Below are 23386 nucleotides of genomic sequence, written 5' to 3'. Positions count from 1 at the left end.
TTCTACGGGCATCAAAGGTGTCTACACCCTCCGACACAAACATTATACTGGCACTCTCGTACTTTCCATTGGCAAACAAGATCTATCGATGTTCTTCCATCCTTCTATCACGGAGGCCTGATCTCCCGGGTGTCCGCGCATAGGGGCGGTGATAGATGGCGGAGTTAGGGGCAGGATGGGAAATATGCGGCGGATGGGATCGTCTGTCCGCCCCCGAAATCCACTGGGATTGTCACCTCGTCTGAGGCAGTATCGGCTGGACTACTGACACTTCTCACCGCGCCCATATCTATACATTCTCTTTGACCTCTGCCAGAGGTTTTGCTTTTCTCTCAAAGCCATATTTGTAAAATTTACTGACACAAGACATGCCCAGTTTTAAAAAGACCAATGTTCCCTCCATGCGTAGTAGACTGGTATATTTTTTAAGTCAAAGACAACTCCGATGGCAGCCAAGAGGCTGAATAGCCAAGAGGCTGAATTTGCAGATTCATTTACAATTTTACAAGCTATCACAAATTAATTCCCTTGAAATATCTAAGATCACTAAAATCTTGGATCGCAAAATAGATAGAACCGATAGTAACACGAAAAAGATTACTTGTTGCCTTCCCAGAAGCACAATACATTGCAATTTCTCATTGGCAAAACATCATTTTTTTAATCAATGTTTTCTTGTCATGTTTTGATCTAGTAAGTTGTCTAAATCCTATCCCATAGCATATTGATATCTTGCGAAGAAAAAATACAATGTCGCTGACGAAAAACGATTGCTTGTTTTGCATGGTAGGCTAGTGTTACTTAAAAAGGAAGAGATTCATCAAGTATGAAATGATGACGACAATGTGCTAAGAAATTAGAGTGAATGTCAATATCAGACGGATTTGCTCATCGAGAAAACTTTTCATTTTGCTGTCCTGAAATTGCATTAGATGTCTAAAAACAATAAGAAAAAAAAAGAAAAAAAAAGTTTCTTTTTCTATGAAGCAACAGCCATATGAAAGATGTGCCCCTAAATTTACACGGCTTGGGAAGAACCATTTGGCCTGGGCTGAGAGTGGAGAGTTGGACTAAGCCCGGCAGCGAAACACATTACAGCGGAGAATCCGTGTAATCCCCGGGGCTTGAGGAGTGCAAGTCAGTGCATCTGTCTCTGTCAGTGGATACCTCTAATGGCGAAGTGCGCCCGAGTGTGATGTGGTGCGAATGATGCAACAGGAAGGTGATATATGCCTGCCTGCCTGCCTATATGCTCAGACCAGATTGGTTTATTTCATTTCAGTTATTTATATTTTGTTATGTATGGACTACTTCATCTAAAGTTGTATATAATTTGTCTTTACTCTCCGAGTCCACATTTTGTTTACTTCATTGTTAATTTGATTTTCAAAGTGTTTGGTTGCATGTTGTTTTCCAATCACTTTCAGTTATATCATTTTCTATTATTTTGACCTCTGACCTCCCATTCAGTTCATTTTAAGTTCTATATGCTGAGTTTGGTTAATTATCCTCTGTTATCTCAGGATAAATCTTTGTTATGAATTTATTATTATTATTTTCCGTTATTTATTGTTTATCTTAATTTATGTTTGATTGATTTATTATTGTTTTTACTATTTTTGTTTAGTTAGTTGGACTCCAGGAAGAGTAGTGTAAACTTAATGTATTACACTAAATGGAGATCGAAATAAAACAAACAAACAAACAAACAAAACCAGATACTGGTCCCTTGCTCCCCTCCGTCAGGGTCCTCCGGCCAGCTCTATCAAGGGCAATAGTCTCTGCTTCCCTTAGGGTAAGCCCTGTATCCGTCTGAATCTGGTCTTTCCACCTCTTGGGTGGTCTTTGCCGGGGTCTGGGGGTTTTGAACTGATGGTGGTTAGCCTTATAAAATAAAGGTGTTTGCTGTCTTCGCATCACATGCCCAAACCATCTGAGCCTTCTAGTGCATATCTTGTCACTGATGGTTTGTTCTGCCCCACGTCTTGACCGGATTTTTGCATTTGGGATGTGGTTCCAAATGGATCTATACCACTCCCATATTATTCGATCCGATAGCCTGACTCTCAGCCTTTTTAGCTTTCGTCCGCTCCCCACACCCAGTGGGTGTCCCTGATGGAAGACAGAAGAAAAATGTCAAGACTATGCATAATGTGCACAATGACAAATAAACTGGTGGACGTCCCAACTACTAAGTACCTAATACCAGCTCAGGAGAGAACAAGAAATAGCCATGCCTTCAAGTACCAGAGTTATCAACCAAAAAATGGGGTGTTCAAGAATTCATTCTTTCCTAGAACTATCGCAGAGTTGAACTCACTGTCACCAAGTACAGTAGGGGCATTGTCATTAGATAGCTTGAAACAATGTCTAGAGTTAGATGTTCAAGGGCACGGTTAGGTGTAACAAGTCGATCGGTATAATGTAGCCAGCTGCCGCGGCGACGCGTGTCTGCAAAGCTGGTGTGTAACGCCGAAGGGTGGTTCAGGTGATTGGGACGTCCACCTCTTTATTAGTCATTTTGTACATCATGCATAGTTAATATACAGTGTGTTACACTGGTAGCGTAACACACCAGCTTTGCAGGCACGCGGCGCGGCGGCTGCTGGCTACATATAAAAATATAACACCGATCGACTTGTTACACCTAACCCTTGAACATCTAACTCTAGACATTGTTTAAAGCTATCTAATGACAATGCCCCTACTGAACTTGGTGACAGTGAGTTCCACTCTGCGATAGTTCTAAAAAAATAATGAATTCTTGAACACCTTAATCCTTGGTTGATAACTCCAGTATTTAGGGCATGGCTATTTCTTGTTCTCTTCTGGGCTGGCATTAGGTACTTAGTAGTTGGGACGTCCATCAGTTTATTAGTCATTGTGTACATCATGCATAGTCTGGAATGTTTTCTTCTGTCTTCCAGTGAGACCTACTGTAGGTTTGTAAACTGAAAACCTACCTCATGTTATTCAGCATCCCAGGTCATCAAAAAAGGACAGTTCAACGTCCGTGCAACACTTTTTGATGGCTGAACTACTTCTACGGCCATAACCATAACTCACCGCCTCAGTAATGGGTTCTTACAGCCAGAACGGCGACTTTGCTTGCTCCAACGACCTAAGAACAGGCCACTCTCACTTTGCCGTTATTATCCAAACAACTTTTACTATCATCGGCTTAACTTCTTTTTGGCAACGTCTCAGGGAGGGGCCTAATGGTACAGTGTTGTGTGCAGTTTGCAAGAATTCTACGAATGGTACAGGCATTTTGTCCACAGGAATGGAATGTCCACAGGTATGTCCCTGACCCACATCTATGGAAACCTTTGGGAAGACCTGTCTTCCCAGGATGGCCCTACTTTCTGTGACCCCGGGGCTCGTTTACTATACACTCAGGGGAGGGGTGCACTGTATCTGTCTAGACTTATTAAACAGGTACCAAGTCTTCCTCAAAATCATGAAATCAGTGCCATGCAAACAATAACCCTAATAGCAACCACCGTCGCCATGGCAATGTATGTTTTCATTGCCAGTATTTCTTTGTGTTTGTGTGTGTGTTGTGGGGGTGGGGGTGGTAGGCAGCAAGGCATTCCATGTGTACATTTCTTTCATGTATTTTTTTTCTTTTCATGTATGCAATGCGGATTTTCATGTATGCAATACATTTCTTTCATGTATGCAATGCGGATATTTTAAAGAAACACAATGACAACGGCCTTGCAAATTTATGAGCACAGCGTTGTATTTATTACAGCGGACAGTACAGCGGGTTCTTTTAACTCGTTTCTAAATGACAGTGATAGCGTCTGTTGCGCAATATTGCCAATCAGTTATTTCCTGACATTGACATACCTAATACCTGCAATTGTTGCCAATGGATACTTGTTAACATTTCCTCTGCTGCGTACATAGAGCTCCAGTTCTGACAATAGCGATATCCAGCATCATCTTTTTGCTTATAAACCAGTTAGGATTCTTATCCACCATACTCCATACATTTACATCACCATATACTAGCTGTTTAAAGTCCTTAAAACATTCGGCTTCATACGATCTGATTCCTTCACATGTAGTTCTTACCTCAGCGCTTGGTACAACATTGAAGAACAGAAAAATCAGGGTGTGCTGGAGGCACTCCAAATGCGCTGTAAGTTTCTTGGTAATTGACTGTTTTGGGCGTTTCCTTCTATGTATTAACCTGCAATTCTGTACATCTCAATTCATTGACCACTACCAACGATACAGTTTTTTTTTCAAATCGGACAAAAAAAAAACCCAAATTTTACGCATGTCTTTTAAATGTAGGTGCATAATCTTAGCATCTAAGATTATTACAGATATGTGAAGTCACATATTCCAGATTGTTGCAATTTAGAAATTTCAGGACTCTTTTGTGTATCTCTTCTTATTACAAAATTATTTCCGAGATTAACATTTAAGCAAATATTAAGTATAGCAATGAGCTATATTTTTATTTGGAAATTTACCTTCATTTAGGAGAAAATTGGGCTTATCCTAGCCAAAGTTTAACAGCACAATGTAAGTGAAGACCCTCACCAATGTCTCTCTTTACACCATACAATAACTAAACAAACAATAAAATCTCCAATCGCATCATCATTATAAGTCGTAGTCACAATTTATCGTTTAGCATAGATTCTTTCTGGCTATTTTGTAAGATGATGCAAATAGCAGTTATGCATGAAGAGTAACTTTCCTTATAAAGTCTTCTTTTTGTTTAATTTGTACTCGACGCACGGTATCTTGTCCTTATGCGTTGCTTGAATCACATATATTCAAAAATCATCCTGTCCTGTCCACCCAAATATTCTAGTAATTGCTTGGATAAAGATTGATATTATGCACAGGGCACTCTAATGTCCACTTTAAGGTATTCCCTACAATATACTACTGATTAGGATGGATCCATGGTGGCAAGGTGCACTTGATTTAAGGACGCACCTAATAGTCCTAAAGTGTAAATCACTGTTGATAAAGATCTATTCCATCTTATACGTATTAACATACCATTTCACACAATTATCTTTGATGGAATGCTATGCTGAAAAACACTAGTCCTGTAGGTAATGTGCATTGGACATCATTTGACCACCCATACACTCGTACTAATGCTAACTATATTTTACTAGCGACCGTAGGCATCGAATATTCCTTAACTTAGAGTTGTTGTACCTATTTAAGCGTTGCTATAATTGCAGATACCTTTTAACTGTAGCAAAATGACATATTTACATATTTTGCATATGATACATATTTTGGAGAATAGGGGCATGGGTAACGTTTGCTACACACCATTCTAGTCCATACCAATAGAAAGAAGTTGCACAATGAGTGCGGGGTGGATACTTGTTGCTACTCGTCATTAATTTTGATATGTAAGTAACATCGTATTAAGCAGTTTTAATGTAACTTGATTGGCAAAATTAAATTTCTATCACTTATGGAGGATTCTAATTATTTCAAAATCCACGTTTCAGCACAATAATGAAGAATTAAATTACGAAATGCCTTGTTTTTTTTTCGTTTGAAGCAACAGTTTTGGATAAACTATTTTTCTTGGAAAAATGTATGAATGAAATCAAGTCAAGCTATTGTATTAACTGAAACGGGTGAAAAAATATTTTTACGTTTCGTGTTTTTGGATAAACGGTGGGCAAGAACACCAAGTATCTTTTAAAGACGACAGCCACATAACGTAGATTAAAATTGGTCTCATTTAAAGTGGCTTGCATGAAACTAACATAATACTGTATCTCCAAATGCTATACTCACAGTAGCCTAACAATGTTTCACATTTCTAAAGCATTAATTGTTTTTCATAGTATTCCCTATTTTTGTGCCTGTGAAGTATGGACACCTGTATAGGGTATCTGGTCATAATATAAAGTTGACAAAAAAAATCGAACACAACAAATCTTAACACTGCACGAAAACTTAGATTTACCGATACTAGTATAGTTGGGTAATGTTTACTTTGTTTTTTGTTTAATAAACACTTCTGAACTTCACAATGGCAGTAAATAAAGGTAAGGTAATACCGGACTTTTATGGTTGTAAAGTAAATTACTGCAATTGAGTTTTAGTTACTACCATTGTAAAGCCAGATACTATGTAAATAGTAAACATTACCTGAGTTTACAACCTTTGGTAAATACAACTTTTCGTGCAGTGCAATTTAAAGAATTGTAAGCTACTGAAGTGGTCAAACCCAGGTAGGGTCTCCAATCGCTCCTGTAAGCCTCTTGTCTACATCATCCACCATAACTGTAAAGCTCTTTTTGTCAGATTCGATCAGATGCCAGACAGTTTCGGAATTAGCTTTCCTCGGACTCTTCACTGAAAAGTCCAGCTTTAATGACGCCCGCTTCTTTTGCTGTTCCGTGGTGTATTCCGCAGTGGCACCTTCTTCTTCAGCTGCAGCCACGTTCTCGGTCGTTTGGTCGATATCTCTCGACTTTTCTGCTGCCTCAGCTTCTTCTTTGTCCGTACCGCCGGTGCTCTGGGAGAGCTGATTGAGTTCTTCTTCTGGAGGCTCTACGGTCGGTGAATGGTTTGTTATCCTCACCTCAGGAATGCCGCTGATGCCGACACCATCCTCCTTCTTCTCCGGTTGCACAGCTTCGAGTTGACTTTGTTTTTCCATCGATGTTGCCTCGTCTTTCTTGTTCGCATCTGGTGTGTCGACTTTCTTCTCTGTGTCGGGATCCGGGTCAGTTGTCTGCCCAGCCTGGCCGTCTCCCTGCTGCCTGGGCTCCTGGTTCTCCCTGGCGTGCCGACGGTGGTGATGATGGTGATGATGGCAGGTCCTCTCCTTGCGCTCCCTACAAACAGATCCAAAATCACGAGTTTTTTTCTATTGTTTAGGCCAGTATTATATGGATGACATCTGGGCATGAATTTCGGCTGTTTCCAAAAAACGTTTTCAACTATACTGCAAATCGTACAAAACAGTTGCAAAATGTGCAACCGTAGGTTTGAAAAAACATTGAAAAACAATACTAATGTTGTAGAATGCCAAAATCAAGCGAAAAAGACGAAACTACTTAGACTAACTACTTACATTAAATTTGTACAATTTCCAAATCTGACATGCAACCAAAAAAGCGTTTAACACAATAATGTATGATGCTTTTATTCATCTATTAGTAACTTTTTAAGCTTCAGAACGTACTGAGTTGTTCTAGTGAAACTATAGGGGTTTACGCACTACAAAAACAATAATAGACAATCATGTCTTGAGACAACTTCTGAGCAATTCACTCATCAAATACACTCATTCATCTCAAATACACTTTGACCACAAACCTGTTAGCTTCTTCATCAAGACTTTCCGAGGAGCAGAATTTGATGCCCCACATGTAGAACTCCTTGGACGGCGAGATCTTCCCGTGGTACCTTGATAAATAAAAATAAATTATTTTTTTATTGTCCGAACAGTGTCCGTGCAGTCGCAGCCTTTATACGGCTGAATTGATGCAGGGTATCACGTAATAACCAAGACAAATCACAACAATCAAATGATACACGACACACAGATTTGCTCCACAGATTTTTTGTGGAACTGTCGCAAGGGTCTGTGCGGCTGCCATTCGGCGCCACAAGGTGACCTCAATATGGCTTTCACCAACCGAAGTTAGGTACCCATTCACACCTGGGTGGAGTGAGGAAAGTCGTGTAGAGTTCCTTTCCCAAGGGCATGTCCGGACATGTCCCGGGTACAACAGGGGAACGAACCCAGGTCTCCCCTCTTCATAGTCGAACACTCTACCACCACGCCATCCGACGCCACTTAATTTGGCGACGCCACTTACCTTGGTGATTTCCGCTCGGCCGTGAGTTGCTGCGAGCCGGATGCATCTTCAGCGTTGTCGTTGTTTGGCTTTGCCTCCGCCGGGGGCGATCTCTCGGCTTTACAGGTTGCCGGCTGTGCCCTCCCCGGTGGCTCCAACACGAAGTGTAGATTGTTGTTCAACTTATCCGTAGAGCCCAAGGCTGCCTCAAGTCGACACTTCCTCAATGACATATACCTAGAGAAATGAACGAATGATCAATTACATACTTTTTCGACTTCCAAAAATTTGTCTTCACTTTATTTGCATATCAATCAATAGATTGTGCCTATAAACCTGCATTTCCCCTCTGGTCTCTCAGTCACTGACGAAAGCTAGTGGATACTAGCTGAAACGTCTGACGTTTTCAAAATCATATCCAGTTGCTTGAGTAACTGCTTTTTGGCGTATCAATTACATGTAATTAGTAAGGGGAATATAGGTGATTGTTAAAGGCTGTTTTTAGGGCTTTTAGGGCTTTTTAGGGCTAGATTTTGCAAAGTCAATATTCTAGTCGCACACTCTTGAAATAAGACTGTTCCAAAGTATATCGATATCTCTGTATCAAAAATGCCCGAAATGCTGACGAAAAATGGTTACTGAAAGGACCTGGTTCCAAGAAAGTGAAGGACTAATTTTGGGGCCTGGTTCTGCAGTTTTAACCCTCAACAGTACACCTTCCCGGACTGATTAATCTGTACACCTGGGGTCCGCGCGGACCCCAGAACAGTTTTTTGCTAATTTTTAGAAATTATCAACATGCTACCAGCTCAATTGTTTTGCAAACTGATGTGGGAACCTCTGTGTCCACATTACATACAAAAATCATACATTTTGAACTTTTTCTATTTTTTGGTGAAGAAAAGAAGACAAGAAGAAAAACCCGATTTTTAAACCCATTTCAGACTGAAGGGGCTTTTGAGGCCCAACTTTGATCTCAGATAGCGGCTAAACGGCTTGCGCTAGAAGTATCAAATTTGGAGACCTTTCCTAAAATGTCTCTGGAAAAAAGTTCATATTAGTTTAATACTAGTAAGTTGATGTTTTTTTGTGTTGCCATGGCAACGGGTTTTTAGCAGGCAGTTTTTTTGAAAATAGAAGTAATTTTGGTTTAAACATAAAAATTTTCTGAGTTTTATATTAAATTACACTTCTTTTCAAACATTAATAACATCTTACATAATTAAATATAAGTTAAATCATTTAATATGCATAGAATATGCTAATTTGATGACGTCATTGGTCAAAATCCAATATGGCGGACTATATAGCTCTGACGTCATATGACGTCATAATTACACCAAAGTTATTAAAATTTAATTCTATTACTACACAATTCTCTGAAAACTTGGTAGACATACGATGAGTGCATAAAAACATATCAAAACGGAAATAAGGTAATGTATAAGAACGCCAGTGTATCCATTATGATCGAAAGCCGGCTGGGGTCCGCGCGGACCCCAAAAGAAAATCAAATATATTTTTTTTTATAAATGGTAGAAACGGAGTTTTCTGCACTGTATTGAGAGACAACTTTGTGGGTGACAATTACCTAAAATTTCAGAAAAAAATCTTTAGAAACAAAAAAGATATTACAGAATATATAGTGCTGGGGTCCGCGCGGACCCCAGGTGTACTGTTTAGGGTTAAATGTTCAAAATACTGATTCAAAAGTGTTAATGCGGGACAGTATGTGTCAATATCATTCAGATTGCCTTATTTAGAGTATTTCCGGTTTTATCGCCCTAAAGTTGAATTGGACGACTTTAATTATTTTTTGCTCACTGTACATGGCCAATGTTTACCCTTAGATGATTTATTCACTGCACGGCAAATTGTTCATAATAACTTGTTAGAGGGCACTGGCAGATAATACTCTAGACGTTATGCTAGGTAGCATTATGAAGCTAGCTGCATGTTGACCGTGGAAAAACTATTTCATTTATTTATTTATTGTATGTACATTGCCAATACATGTACTTTATTACAGTTACATGCTTTATTCCTCGCATATCAAATGGTACACTTTGGTACACAAGATCATATTAATTAAATGGCGATACAAAAATACGATGGTCTATGTAATATGCTATTACTTGAAGTGTGGTACATAGTATTACAAGTCTACTGTACCTGTTCTCACTATCTTTGTCCAACGGGTCCAGGCGTGTTTTTCGGATCCTCTTCGGCAGATAGTCCTTGGAGTAGTGGATGTCTCTGTGGAGCTTGTCGGTTGGAGATGTGAAACCTTCATCAACGTCCGCGGCAAAGTGAACGTGCATGTCTTTTTTGCCACTGTAAAAGCACATAGTATTACATATTTTAACCAAATATGTTTAAACTACAGTTGTGGACTTATGAGTTTGTCTGTCAAGCCTGATGCCCACCATGCGACTATAATTGTTTAGGACTGTCGATAATGGTTTTGGACTGTCGATCTACAATATACGTATTTGTAAATATGTGTATATATAAATAATATAGTCAAATGAGTTCTACAAGTATTATAAAATGATTTAATTTTTTAGACTTTATTTCTTTTACCTTGATAAGCTACTTAAATTTGGTCTTGAACAGGTTGCTTCTTCCATTTTTTTTCAATTACTTGCTATTGTTACAAGTTAACATTAGAAGTCTAGTTGTAATTTCTCATTCTTTATGATTACATTATGCATGGTTTCAGGCGACCCAAAACCGCATCCTACCACCCAGGACATACTAGGATACATCCCTGTCAATCTACTGAAACCAAGTCTTCACCCACTTACTCCACTTACATTGACTGCTGAGTACAAGATACATGCAAACTGCTCCTAAACTAGTGTTGTCCACGGAAATATACATATGGAGCACACCTGAAGCATGTGGCCTCCTTGCTTTCCTTCAAGAGAACCTCGAGACGTTCCGCTGCTCCCAGATGAACCGATGGTCTCGTCCATTTCATGACCTTCTCAGAGTCTGTGTTGTTTTCATCCTCTTCTTCGTCAGTAAGCTCAGTGATGTCATCAACGTCTCCCTCCGACATCGAGTCCCCCAGACCGGACTCTTCGCTATAGAAAGAAGACCTGTAAAACAACATGGAATAATAAACATACTAGAAAGGTAAAATTTGCAAAACAAATACATTAACAAACCTTCGATCTGCTCTGATAATTCTTACTCAAACACATCCATACATATGGTCAGACTGGAGTCTAAATCCCCCACGCTATAAAATTGCAACATGATGTAACCCAACACTAGTGATAGTGACAGACGTCTGGTTCAGGTCATTGACCTTATTTGTTTGAAGAAGAAAAAAGGAAAGCGAGAAAAACAATATTTTTTCCTTCGGTAAACAAAATAATAATTTTGGTGCATTTTTACGTTTTTGTTTACCAACAACGTTGTATCAGCAAATGTGAATTATGTGGTAGAACTTACCTGTTGTACAGATCGAACTTGCCGTTGACAGCGTCTTCCACCTCCCTTACCCTCATGTCAAACTCCCTCACACGTCTTTCTATCGCTGTCACCTTGACCGCGACATCTTCCAAGGTCATCTGCAAATCGCATAATCACATAGTAACAGCATTGTTAAAGGCATCCTATGCAGTTTTTTAGGGCTTGTTTCTGCAAATTTTTCAAAGTCAATAATCTAGTCACTTATTTACCTACTAAGTTGAAACAATTCTTTCCTAGATTATCATGAAAGTTCATCTGTGTTTGTGAAGTGATTGGTTATTAGTTATTCTGATGAAGGCGACAGTGGTCGCTGAAAATTTGATCTTTGTAAATTGTGTGTTGGAATAAAGTTCATCATTTTACTACAATTCTATCCTAATGTATATCGACATTCATAGAGCAAAAATTCCCAATATTCTGAGCCAAAAACGGTCACTGTAAGGTTCCGGATTTTTTTTATTGTACCACCCAGGAAACAGAGGACTAATCTTGGGGTTCTAAATGGTTTAATTGATAGAGACCTGTCTATCAAACTCATTGAATAGTTACAATTATTTAAGTCTTTTACTGCTTTATTTTATCAGCATAAGTCCAATTCCATTTATACATGTAAGTAATCCGTATAAATTCAGCCCCAACGTTTGAAGAGCTGTTTGTTGCTAGTTACTAGAAAAAAAAAACACTTAACTACCTTTATGAGTTTAAACCTTCACCAACATAACTACCAACCTTAACTTCTTCCTCTTCCTCTTCGTCAATATCTTCTTTAGATGCGGTCCTGTTGTCCTTATAGAAAGTTTTGTTGTCTGTCTGGTAGGGCATGATAGACTCATCTACCGAGATAGTGATGTCCCTGGTCAAGGAAAGAAAAATCAATGTAGAATCCATCCGTGAATAGTTTCAATCTTGTTTGTAAGACACCTGTGATGCAGTGAGATGTGAACCAGTCAAAATTTCCCTGAGGAAGGTGACAGACGGTCACCGAAACGTCGACCGAATACAAGACTTGGTTGAGTACAAGGAGTCTCTTTACTCAATGTAGAATTCATTTACAAACTTGTGTTGGAAATGGTTAATAGTGAATACATCTATGACTTAATGTAGTATGAATGTAAATCAGTAATCTAGTTTTCGTGCCAGTGTGTGCACATCCTAATATTTTATAACTTTATCGCTCAACAGTTGTACAGGGGACAAAGTAAGGCAGCTACTAAGTGCATGTTAACTACATAATGATTGACCTAACTGACACAAAGGTGGATGGCTAGCATTGGATCGGTATGAATTTTTATAATCATTGTAGGATTTTCTAATATCTATACAGTCTTTGATATATCCCTATATATAGGGATATGTCTTCTAGCCTACTCGGCTGAATAAATTATGTTATACCGCCAAAGACACCCTTCTCTGTACGTTATTTATCGCCCTGATGTGTTAGCAAGGAGTATGTGGAGAGTAAAACTCTGTTTGCCGCGAAATGCTAGCCAAGAATTAGTGGAGAGTAAAACCCCTTTTTGCCAGGCAAAGATAGGGATATGTATATGTGACGTGCAGGGGTTGTCACAAGTCATTATGTATCTAAATTTGCTTGTATCAAATCCTGGAATAGTATAGTGATAGTCTAGTGAATAATGAATTGCATATATCAATATATTTAGGACATTTTTTAAAAATACTTTCCCAGTTATATTTTCATAATAGCTTTAACTCTGGCTGTACATGCAAATGTTAACGGGAACGAGGGCGACACAAGTTATCTGGCACATATGACCCGCTACTACGGTCACGTGTCTCTGACGTGTCACGTGTCATGTTTCAAGAGTAGACGGTACATTCCGTGAACAAGGTTGAAGGAGTCAGTCAAAAAATTGGGGTAACTCCCAGATTCATTCCAGTAATGTAAGGAAAGTTTAATCTGTATTTCATAATGGGTAATGACATCAATACAGAACAGCTGTCTGACTACCTGTTGTCTGTAATCCTGATGACGTTTGCATTGTCATCCGTGGTCTTTGTTTGGTAAAGCTTGTGTTTCCTGATGTAGTTGATGACCCCGTCCGGAAGAAGATACTTCACACTTTGTTTTCGACGCAGTGCTCTCCTGTATTTCAAAAAAATAAAAAAAGGTGATCAGTCAATAGGTTATCTAAAATGTCATTTCATTGTCAAAACATTGGATCAGCAACATACAAAACGAAACAACAAACAAAAGGAAAATGTTTTTACCGTTTTTATAAATGCACAAAAACACAATAAACTACTTACTAATCACAATAAAACAATGGTGTAATTTTTGTTACTAACAGTCGATAAACAAATGTATAACCCAACATTGTAACCGTGTACACAACATGTATAAAACAACATTGTATTCAAACAATTTTTACATCTACTTTTACTGTGTATCTTTGTTTTGAAACTGTAGTTTATCACATATACAGAATCTATAACGAATACATCCCTATTCTTTTCAATCCTGTCTTCAACCTGTAGGATTTTAAAACATTTTTCAGTGTCACTAAACTAAACTATTTACTGAGCCAGAGGTGCTGAGTCCCTTCATGCCCATAAAATTTCGTTAAGTATCATGCACGTCATTGAGTTTATGACTTATGGCATTATTGGGAACAATGTCCTAAAGATAGCCATAAACATTTCTGAACAATGACTGTATAGAGGCTTGGTGCTGTATTTATGAGGTGATTCGTTATGAAGTAAAAGTGCTGCAGGCCAAAATCTATATGTTGAAATTGAGCTATGCGTGGTGGTGTAGGCGTAAGCTAGATTTATTGGATGGATGTTACTGGTGCTACGCACACCAGGCTCACGCCTACGTCTCTATTCACAAGTATGATGGTGTCTGTGATTAACCCGTGACTGTCAATGGAGACAATAACACATTTAACCTTGTAACGTTGTTAAAATGCGATAGCTTTTCTTCATTGTAAGCTTGATTTACATCAATATCTGGGTGAAACGTGTAATTCTTTTCTTAGAATCTATTCAACAAAAAATTAAGTAGAATACTTTTAGAGTCTTAAATTATTAATGAGAATCTTTCTGATATAGCTAGTTGTTGTCTGTATGAACCAATTTGTTTCTTTATCTGCGTCGCTGATATAACGAATTCGGCGTAACATACCAGCTAAATTATAATGAAAATTGCAAATACAGAATACATTTTAGTCTACAAAGATGACTGTGTCAGAGGAATCTTCATTTCCGTTTTGCTAAGTTAAGTTACACCAAGAAAACTGAAAATTGCTTTTTTAAAGCGATCCTAGAATCAGAATTAGTTGCGTCCTCCGATTAAAGAGACAATTAACTGTTGCTACATTTAAGATATTACCAGTTTTACATTAACAATTGATGTAGACACTGATCAAATATTCTTAAATTGTATTTTTAGGACAGAAACTTTTAAACCTTTAATGGTGAGCAATATCTTAGGCGTAACCACTTTTAAAAATGTGTTCTCGAAAAAATTAGAACCTCCACTATAATCTATTTTGTATTAGAATTGTACAAAAAAATCTCGTTTCTATCTTACCTCACTTTGGTTGGTATGATCTCGTTCTCAATCCAGTCAGTCACAATGTGGATACTCTCCTAGAATACAAGCGTAAGAAATCAGTCTGTGCTGTAATATTCTATTTGTAAAAACAAGACACTGACTTTGGCCTCTTTTTACCACGGGGATATGATATTGCAAACCCTTAATTCTTGTATACCTCGTAGCTAATTATTTTTAAAAAAGTATAGATGCAAAGACAGGTGTTCTAGTTAGGGCATCGATAAATACAAAAGTGCAATACAATACAACTGATGTTGGTGTAACAAATACTGTAAATAAATAAAAAAAACTATAATAAGTAAGCTAAGATATGCATATTTTGCATTAAAAACTACCATAGAAATATCATGCTCATAACGTCTCAAAATGTCATTTATGGCCAGCTTCCTAAATGTATTTTATTTATATGACTGGTTTATTGATGTCAATGTAAAACAGTTTTGCAGAACCCAGGGGTTCTGAATTGCAATGTTACTCACAATTACAAAGATTAAGACTAAAGACGTAGCCCATCCCATTAAAAGCTTTAAAATCAAACATATCTATTACAACATATGCACATACATGTATGATAAAATCTATTAAAGTAGAGTTTATGAGTGTAAATAAGTTTGCATTGCTGAATAAAATACTCTACGCTTACCTTGTATTGAGAGAGTACATCGGATTCATATATGACCTGTTCTGGGTTAAAACCGTCACGTGCTATGCAGACCAAGCCAAAGTGCTTCAATATGTCCACCACCTAAACAGAATATGTACATCTTCTATTAACATCATGATATATATTTTAACAAAAGCACAATTGGTAAAGGCTGCTTGTACAAACGGTAAGTGCGGGTTACCCAATGAATCTGAGTGTCCTATAGTTATTATTATTATTATTATTATTATTATTATTATTATTATTATTATTATTATTATTATTATTATTATTATTATTATTATTATTATTATTATTATTATTATTATTATTATTATTATTATTATTATTATTATTATTATTTATTAAAATGTGATTGTTGTAAATTGTCCCATGCTTTTTGCTTTAAAAAAGGCTAACAAAAATGGGGTAGAATTTGTTTCAATTGATATTCAACGTCTACATCTCTGTTATATGATATATCTGAAATTGATATTCAACGTCTACATCTCTGTTATATGATATATCTGAAATTAATATTCAACGTTTACATCTCTGTTATATGATATATCTGCAGGACAAAGGGTAAAGGCGTTAACAAATAAGCATTGTGATCACTACATCGTTTTTTACCAACGACAGTAAGCGGAAGGCTTGGGGCATTCATGCACATGTGCCAAACTGTCCTCTTTAACATGCTAAGAATTATGACTGATGGAGAAAAAACGGTGGCGTTGACAGCCTTTGCATTACATGTGGCTTTCAAAACGGTGTTTAAAGATGTTATCGCACCTCGTTTTGCCTCCAGACTCCAGGTTTTGCAAACGCCTCCAGCATTTCTTGACTGCAAAGCAGCAGAACGGTGATGCCTGCAAAGAGAAGATTATGCCTGTCAAAATCAAGACGACTACTACACGGCAACAACCATCTTTCGTCCATAAGATGTACATTTTAACATACATGAATTAAAGAATATATAAGCGTATCTTATGTGGAGATCACATTTTAAACCGGGGCCCGGCCGGGCTGTTTCGATTAACGAAAAATCAACATTTTACATCAAGAATATACGCAAATAGTTCCATTTTTTAAAACCTTTTTCGGTGCTTCGTTTATTTTGTACAATATCTTTCGTTCCATAAAACTACCCGGCCGGGCCCCGGTTTGGAAATGTGACCTCAGCGATATCGTTTAAGTATATTGAAACGATGCTTACCTTTCTTCTTTGGTATTTCAATCTGTTGAGCATCATCTACATTGATAAAAAAACAGATTTAAAAGGTCAGAAAGGTAAGTGCAAGAATAAAAAAATGTGTACTTACTAATTGTATTAGTCTGCTGTCTGATGTCTTTAGAAGCTTTTTAGTAATTATTTAGTAATTTTTAGTAATTAGTGATAATTATTTAGCCTGTTTACCTTCATATTTGTATACGTGACACATTGTGGTCGTCAAATGACAAAACATTAAGTTTTAAGCGACATGTTTTTATCAAATTATAAGGGCCCATCGCAACCCCCTAAGCATAAATACGCTATCCAAAAGCCATGCACGTAAAACGGAAGGGTGAAGGAAAAGGATATACCTTAATACCTGCGAAAACGCGTGACATGAATTTCATGGTATATCAGCAAAAGGGTAGCTTTGTAATTTTTGCACTTCGTCTATTTTTGAAATCGTGATTGCAGAATGTTTTATTTGTTTTGCAAAACAGCCCCGCGGTGTAACACACCCGTTTCATAGAATAGTTACAAGCTGCGAAACAAATGAGAGGTTGAGAATTGTATTTTAAATTTGATACACATGCGTAAGTATATTTTTGTTTGCACCATTGCTAAGCAGTTTACATATCAATTGCACACAATTGAACTTCGAAGTCAAATATGTTGATTGACTGCAATTGCATGCATGCAATATATTGTATACCTAAATATGTAAATATTTATACATGCTGTAATCGTGTTTTTACCTGTATTCTGATTTTCCTGGTCCAAATAGGCAGGGCAGCAGAAGTTCTGTAGGATATCAACGCCGTATTTGTACCATCCTATTGCTGTAAAGATATAAAAAATAGACCAGACATTATAAGCGATTTTATAGCCATATTCACGAAACCACGAAAACTGGTTTTTACCATAACACTGGTTTTGTACAGTGGGTACAAGACACACTGTAAGTAAAACTTATACAAGGTTAAGTATATCATATGCAGATTTTGATTAGTATAAACAGTTCTTACAGTATGTAAAAATGAATACTTCGAAGAATTTTTGATTTCAATGGCGATGTTTACTATTTAAAATATTTAACGTGTTAACGACACACAGACCATATTTGAATGTGATCCCACTTTACCACTACCGAGTATGTCTTGTATCCAAATGATGAATAGAGGTTGGCAGAATAAGGTCAGATTTTAATAAGGCAACATATGCAGCCATATGTATGCATTATTTCTCTAAATGAACAAAATGGATAAACTTAAGACTATGGTCAAGAATCTGAAACCGTTTATTTTTTCCATATTAACCCAAAACTAGTGAGATAAAACTTAATTCACCATTGTCACCAAAATTATAAAACATTGAATACGTACGTAATTAGGAAAAATAAGATATTCTGCCAACTTACTATTCAGAGCGAATGTTAGATTGTTCACTGTATTTATGGACTGGTGTGATCTAACGTCTCATATTGAAATTAATCCTTTTCCCGATAGAGTTCATTGCATTTTGATGTAATAAGAATATATATCCTTATTACATTGCTTTATATTTCAAATGAACAAAATAGATAAACTTAAGACTACGTACCATGGTCAAGAATCTAAAGGAGTTGATTTTCTCCATATTAAAACAAAACTAGCGACATAAAAAATAATTCATCATGTCACCAAAATCATAAAAAATGAAAATGAAAAAATAAGATTAACCCTAACCCAAATTACTATTCAGAGCTAAGGTCGGGTTTTTCAATGCATTTATGGCCTGGTGTGATCTAACGTCTCATGTTGAAATTAATCCTTTTCCCGATAGAGTTCATTGCATTTTGATGTAATAAGGATGACTGTTGTTAATATTGCAGAGCTTTTTGATTTCTCTAGGTGATGCTAAACTTGCACCAGCATAATATTTATCGTTAATGCAAATAAATGGATATATATATAATCGTATCACAATATTTTTTTCGCACTTAGACCGTGTAGATTTATCTCTATGGATGACATCCACGCGCGCATGAATTTCGTTTGGTAAAAAAAAAAAAATTAACATTCTGTTAATCGTACAAGATAAGCGAATATATATCAAACGTTGCAAAGTAGTATTGGAAAACGATACTATATAGTACTAATGTCATAGAATGCCAAAAATCAATTCAGGAGTAGAAGAAAATGTGAAGGTATGAAAATTAAGTCTATCATTATTTACCATATTCACTCTGTGTGTCATTTGCTCAACTTTTATAACCACGAAGATTCCATATTGAATGGAATTTATTTTTCGCTCGCGTTAGTTTTGGGTTTGCTAGAGAATGTCATTCATATAATCAAATCAACATGGCCTTATACGTCTATGGACCATAATAAATTAAATATAAAGTTTTTTTTTCTATTTACGGTGCCATGTGTCATCTTAGCAGCTGTCTCAGGGATGCTGACAAATAGAACTGGTGTGGCTTTGACACAATTGACACAGATCTTAAACTTGTACTATTAATTTCCTATGGTAGGTAGTTTAAGAGCTTCTTGATCTCTAGCTAGAAGGTCATTTAGTTAGAGATCAAGAAATTCAGAGGATCCTGTAACATTGTAATTTATACTCTTGATGTATTTGCCAGTGATCTTACGTTCAGTCTTCAATGAGGCAACCGGATCGCCCATCATACAATTTCAGTCTCAAAGGCGTAAAGATTTTTTGAGAAATTTATTATGGCATTTTACATTACGTCAAATTACTTTAAAAGTACCATTGGGTCTTAAAATACAATAGCTAGCATTTTTTAGTCTGCTACGATGTTATGTGATATTTAAATTTCTTTTCGCTTTCATGTGTATCCTCTTCAGATTGTCCCCTTATGGGAGACCTCTAATTCTCACAAAGCTAGTGACTTGCAAGAAATTGGATTTTTAATTATTCAGCAACATGTCACAGGGCCACAGTCATAGCCCCTCAGAAATCGATCACTTTAATAAACTGCAGCTTGAAAAAAATGGACATCTAAGCAGTTTACTTTTTGCATGGGTGTAGCCATATTATAAAACGAATATGATAAAAACTGCAATAATCAAAAAAATACTTGGACACCTTGAGAAAATGGACATCTAAGCAGTTTACTTTTTGCATGGGTGTAGCCACATTTTTAAACTAATATGATACAAACTACAGTAATTACCATGGATGGATCTTTGTTGTACTGAAAGGCACCATCTATTTTGATGTCATCTTAAGGCCACAGCAAGTAAATTTTATGGATGGCATCCTCCGCAGACTCCAAATCTTTATGCGAGCGGGCGAAAAAAAACAAGGCGGGCCGAAAAAAAAAAGGTTCCCACATTCTAAAATTTTGACTCAATTATTATTCAGTGAGAAATTGACAGATATACACAGCCAGCGTCACATATCATTGCATTAAAGTAAGAAACAAAACATTAAATCAGAGCCTTTTCTTGTCTCCTCTCTTCATAGGTATCTGCCATCCATCTTCCGGCATGGCAACAGACATCTTTGTCCATTTTCGCCATGTTGACCACTGTCAGAAGGCAACATTTTTTTCCAAAATCAGGCAAAAATTAATGCGCGCGCTGATGTCATCCATAAAAATTACTTGCTGTAGCCTTAAAAGACGGTACAAGTTGCACTCAAGTTGTACAAACAGCCACGATTCATCTCAATTGTATCGGCGTTGTCGGTTACGGTTAGTCTTCCTTTCAACAAGAGTATTATTACTAATGCGCGTAGCGGGTTAAGGATAATGGGGATTGGGTAAAGGATTAGTACGGTCTTTTTACCCATGTTAATGGGTTGTTGAAGTTTTTATGGTGAATGGAAACGGTTTTCCTCTATCGCAATCGCAAATTGTCGGTATAAATGGTAATTATTTTTGGAAATATTTAGTGATGTTTTGCCATTTGAAAATAAAGATGATCTAAATTAAAACCATCTAAGATAATTCAAACGAAATGTTAATATTTAAAGGCATCCAATGCGATTTCAGGGCAGCAAAACTGTAAATATCCTGAACATAAGGCAATCGTTGTGATATCGACGCATACTGCTTAACATTAGCACATTGGAATCAGCATTTCATACTTAGGCATTTGAAACTGCAGAAACAAGCTCTGAGATAAGCCCTTTTTTTATGGACCCTAAAAAGGGCTTGGGCCCTTCCATTAACCATGTTTTGTGAGACTATTGGTAATTTTTGTATGTAGATAATAGATTTTGTATGTAGTTTTAGTATGTAGATAAATGACTAGAATGTTGGCTTTGAAAAATTGGGTTCCCAAGCCTTAACTAAAAAAAAAATATATATTCCAACATGTTATCCGAAGACATGGTGACGGCAAAATTAATTTTTTTTTTCAACTTATATTAATGCCGCCATCAAAACAGGGGACAGGACAATACTCATTTTCACCTGAGTTAGGTGAGGAAACTCGTGTAAAGTGCCTTTCCCTAGGGCACAAGATCGGTGGCATGTCAGGACTCGAACCAGGGACCTCTTGGTTCCGAGTCGAGCACTCTGCCGCTACGCCACACGACCCCACATAAACCTTAATTTTCAACAACATCATTTTTACATTTTTGTAATACGAGAGCACTTACGTTTTCCGTTCAGCTCTTTGTTGGTGTTTGGCGGCGGAGGAAGCGGTTTGTTCTGGTTCTTGACTGGTTGGGTACAGCATGGACTGCTGATCTTAAATCTCCTCTCCAAGGCTGTCTTGTGGTGACGTAACAGGTTTAGAGGTCTCACATGGCCATCTTGAGTGCTTTCCCAGGCGTCAACTCTGCAATAGATTAATAGTGTGTTTGTTCAGTATCGCCATTGGTATGAATTTCACACCTTTCCTGGAATCCGCAGTGAATCAACAAATAATACTATTTGCACCATTGCAAACCGGGCAACTTCTTTTTTTTTTTAAATCTGTGATGGGTTCTCTAACTTTCGTTGGGTGTGGCTCTCTCCAACACGGGACCTCCATTTAACGCCCTATCCAAGGGACGTCCCTAACCTAAGCCAGGTACTTATTTTCACCTGAGTGGAGTGAGGAAAGTCTTGTTAAGTGCCTTTCCCAAGGGCACCGGTGACACCGGGCAGGATTCGAACCCGGGTCCCCTTGGGCCTGGGCCGAACACGCTACCGCTACGCCACACGACCCCACACAACTTTAAATGCACTTTTTTTCTATTTGAACAGTTGAATATACACTATACAGTGTCTGATCCTCAAGGGTGTTGTGCCAGTTTTGACCATTGCAAGTTTTTATTGTAGATAGCAATATTTGTAAATAGCCCACTCATCTTATTAAGTAAAATACCGTGTGTTTGCGGTGAATTAACTTTAAAATTTGTTGTGGAAGTCATTCAGTGTTTCCATTGAAATTTTCAACAATGTGATCTAGAATCTGTATTAATTAATAGCTTAAGTATGAGGACATTCTTAACCCAGATAACAGAGAAAATGGATGTTCTACCACTACCAAATACATCATTTCTTGAAATAATAGACAGGTTTTGGCAGAATAAGGTCACATTTGTAACAAGACAAAATGTGCAGCTCTACATGTGTCATATTTTACATAAAGGATAGAAGATCCAAAACCAGCAAAAATGATGTACCCTCACGTTTGCAACGTTTCTAGCAACTCGATGACAAAGACTGGCCCTACATAATTACCTTAACACAAACAAATTACATGATCAATCAGCAATTATAGTTTATGGAAAATCAACTTTATTTTAATTATGTTTTATGTTGAGAGTATCTTTAAGCATTCACCATTAATATTTGTAGTTGTGAAGTAAAAATATGAAGTTGCGATAATTTCATAGCAAATCAGTAAATGTCAAAATTAATAAATTAATTTAATGTACAAAATGTGGTAATTTTTTCGCAAAAATGAAGTAATGACCGTTTAACCACAAAAACTTACGTTAAAACGGGTAATTTTATTTTCATTATGTTTTATGTTGACAACATTTTGAAGCATTCCCCGTTGAGATTTATAGTTGTGAAGTAAAAATATGAAGTTGCAATAACTTTCAAGTGCAAATCAGTAAATGTCAACATTAATAAACTAACTTGATGTGCAAAATGTGGTAAATGTTTAGCAGAAAAAAGCAATGACTGTTTAACCACAGATTAGGCCACAGTATGTAAATTTTATGGATGACATGCAGACTCCGAATCTAATGCGAGCGGGCGAATAAAACAAGGTTCCTACATTTTAAAATTTTGACTCAATTATTGTACAAATGGTTTTCATTCAGTGGAAACATCATATATACACAGCCAGCATCAAATAACACTGCATCAGAGTTAGAAACAAAACATTTAATCAGAGCCTTTTCTTGTCTCCTCTCTTCATAGCTATCTGCCATCCACCTTCCGGCATGGCAACAGACATCTTTTCCCATTTTCGGCATGTTGACCACTGTCAGAAGGCAACAAAATTTCTTTTTTTTTCCAAATTTAGGTGAAAGTTAATGCACGCGTTGATGTCATCCATAAAATTTACTTGCTGTGGCCTTACGTTGAAATGGTAATTCGTAAGACAGATTGCAGGTTTTAAAGAAATCGAATTATCAGTGTCTGCGTCGACATCACATAGAAAACAGATGGAGATGCATATCGACATCATATATTTCTT

General features: G+C 37.1%; 1 protein-coding gene across 1 annotated transcript in view; it reads right to left on the bottom strand.

The window, feature by feature from the left end:
- Positions 1–6135: 6135 nt before the first annotated feature.
- LOC109482517 overlaps positions 6136–23386 on the bottom strand; it is a 50679-nt gene continuing 33428 nt past the window's right edge. The window contains exons 4-17 of the mRNA XM_019785247.1: positions 21342–21523; positions 17486–17569; positions 16734–16769; positions 16310–16386; positions 15518–15619; positions 14851–14909; positions 13267–13401; positions 12027–12150; positions 11277–11395; positions 10709–10918; positions 9987–10148; positions 7836–8051; positions 7330–7419; positions 6136–6845 (exon numbers count right to left, since the gene is read on the bottom strand). Coding sequence (XP_019640806.1) covers positions 6227–6845; positions 7330–7419; positions 7836–8051; positions 9987–10148; positions 10709–10918; positions 11277–11395; positions 12027–12150; positions 13267–13401; positions 14851–14909; positions 15518–15619; positions 16310–16386; positions 16734–16769; positions 17486–17569; positions 21342–21523 — 2215 coding nt within the window. The 3' untranslated portion in view covers positions 6136–6226. The remainder of the gene's footprint in view (positions 6846–7329; positions 7420–7835; positions 8052–9986; positions 10149–10708; positions 10919–11276; positions 11396–12026; positions 12151–13266; positions 13402–14850; positions 14910–15517; positions 15620–16309; positions 16387–16733; positions 16770–17485; positions 17570–21341; positions 21524–23386) is intronic.

Source organism: Branchiostoma belcheri, unplaced genomic scaffold, assembly GCF_001625305.1.
Source record: "Branchiostoma belcheri isolate BF01 breed outbred unplaced genomic scaffold, Haploidv18h27 scaffold6, whole genome shotgun sequence".
Taxonomy (NCBI): domain Eukaryota; kingdom Metazoa; phylum Chordata; class Leptocardii; order Amphioxiformes; family Branchiostomatidae; genus Branchiostoma; species Branchiostoma belcheri.
The sequence above is the reverse complement of the archived record's forward strand: the minus strand, read 5'-3'. Positions and strand labels throughout refer to the sequence as shown.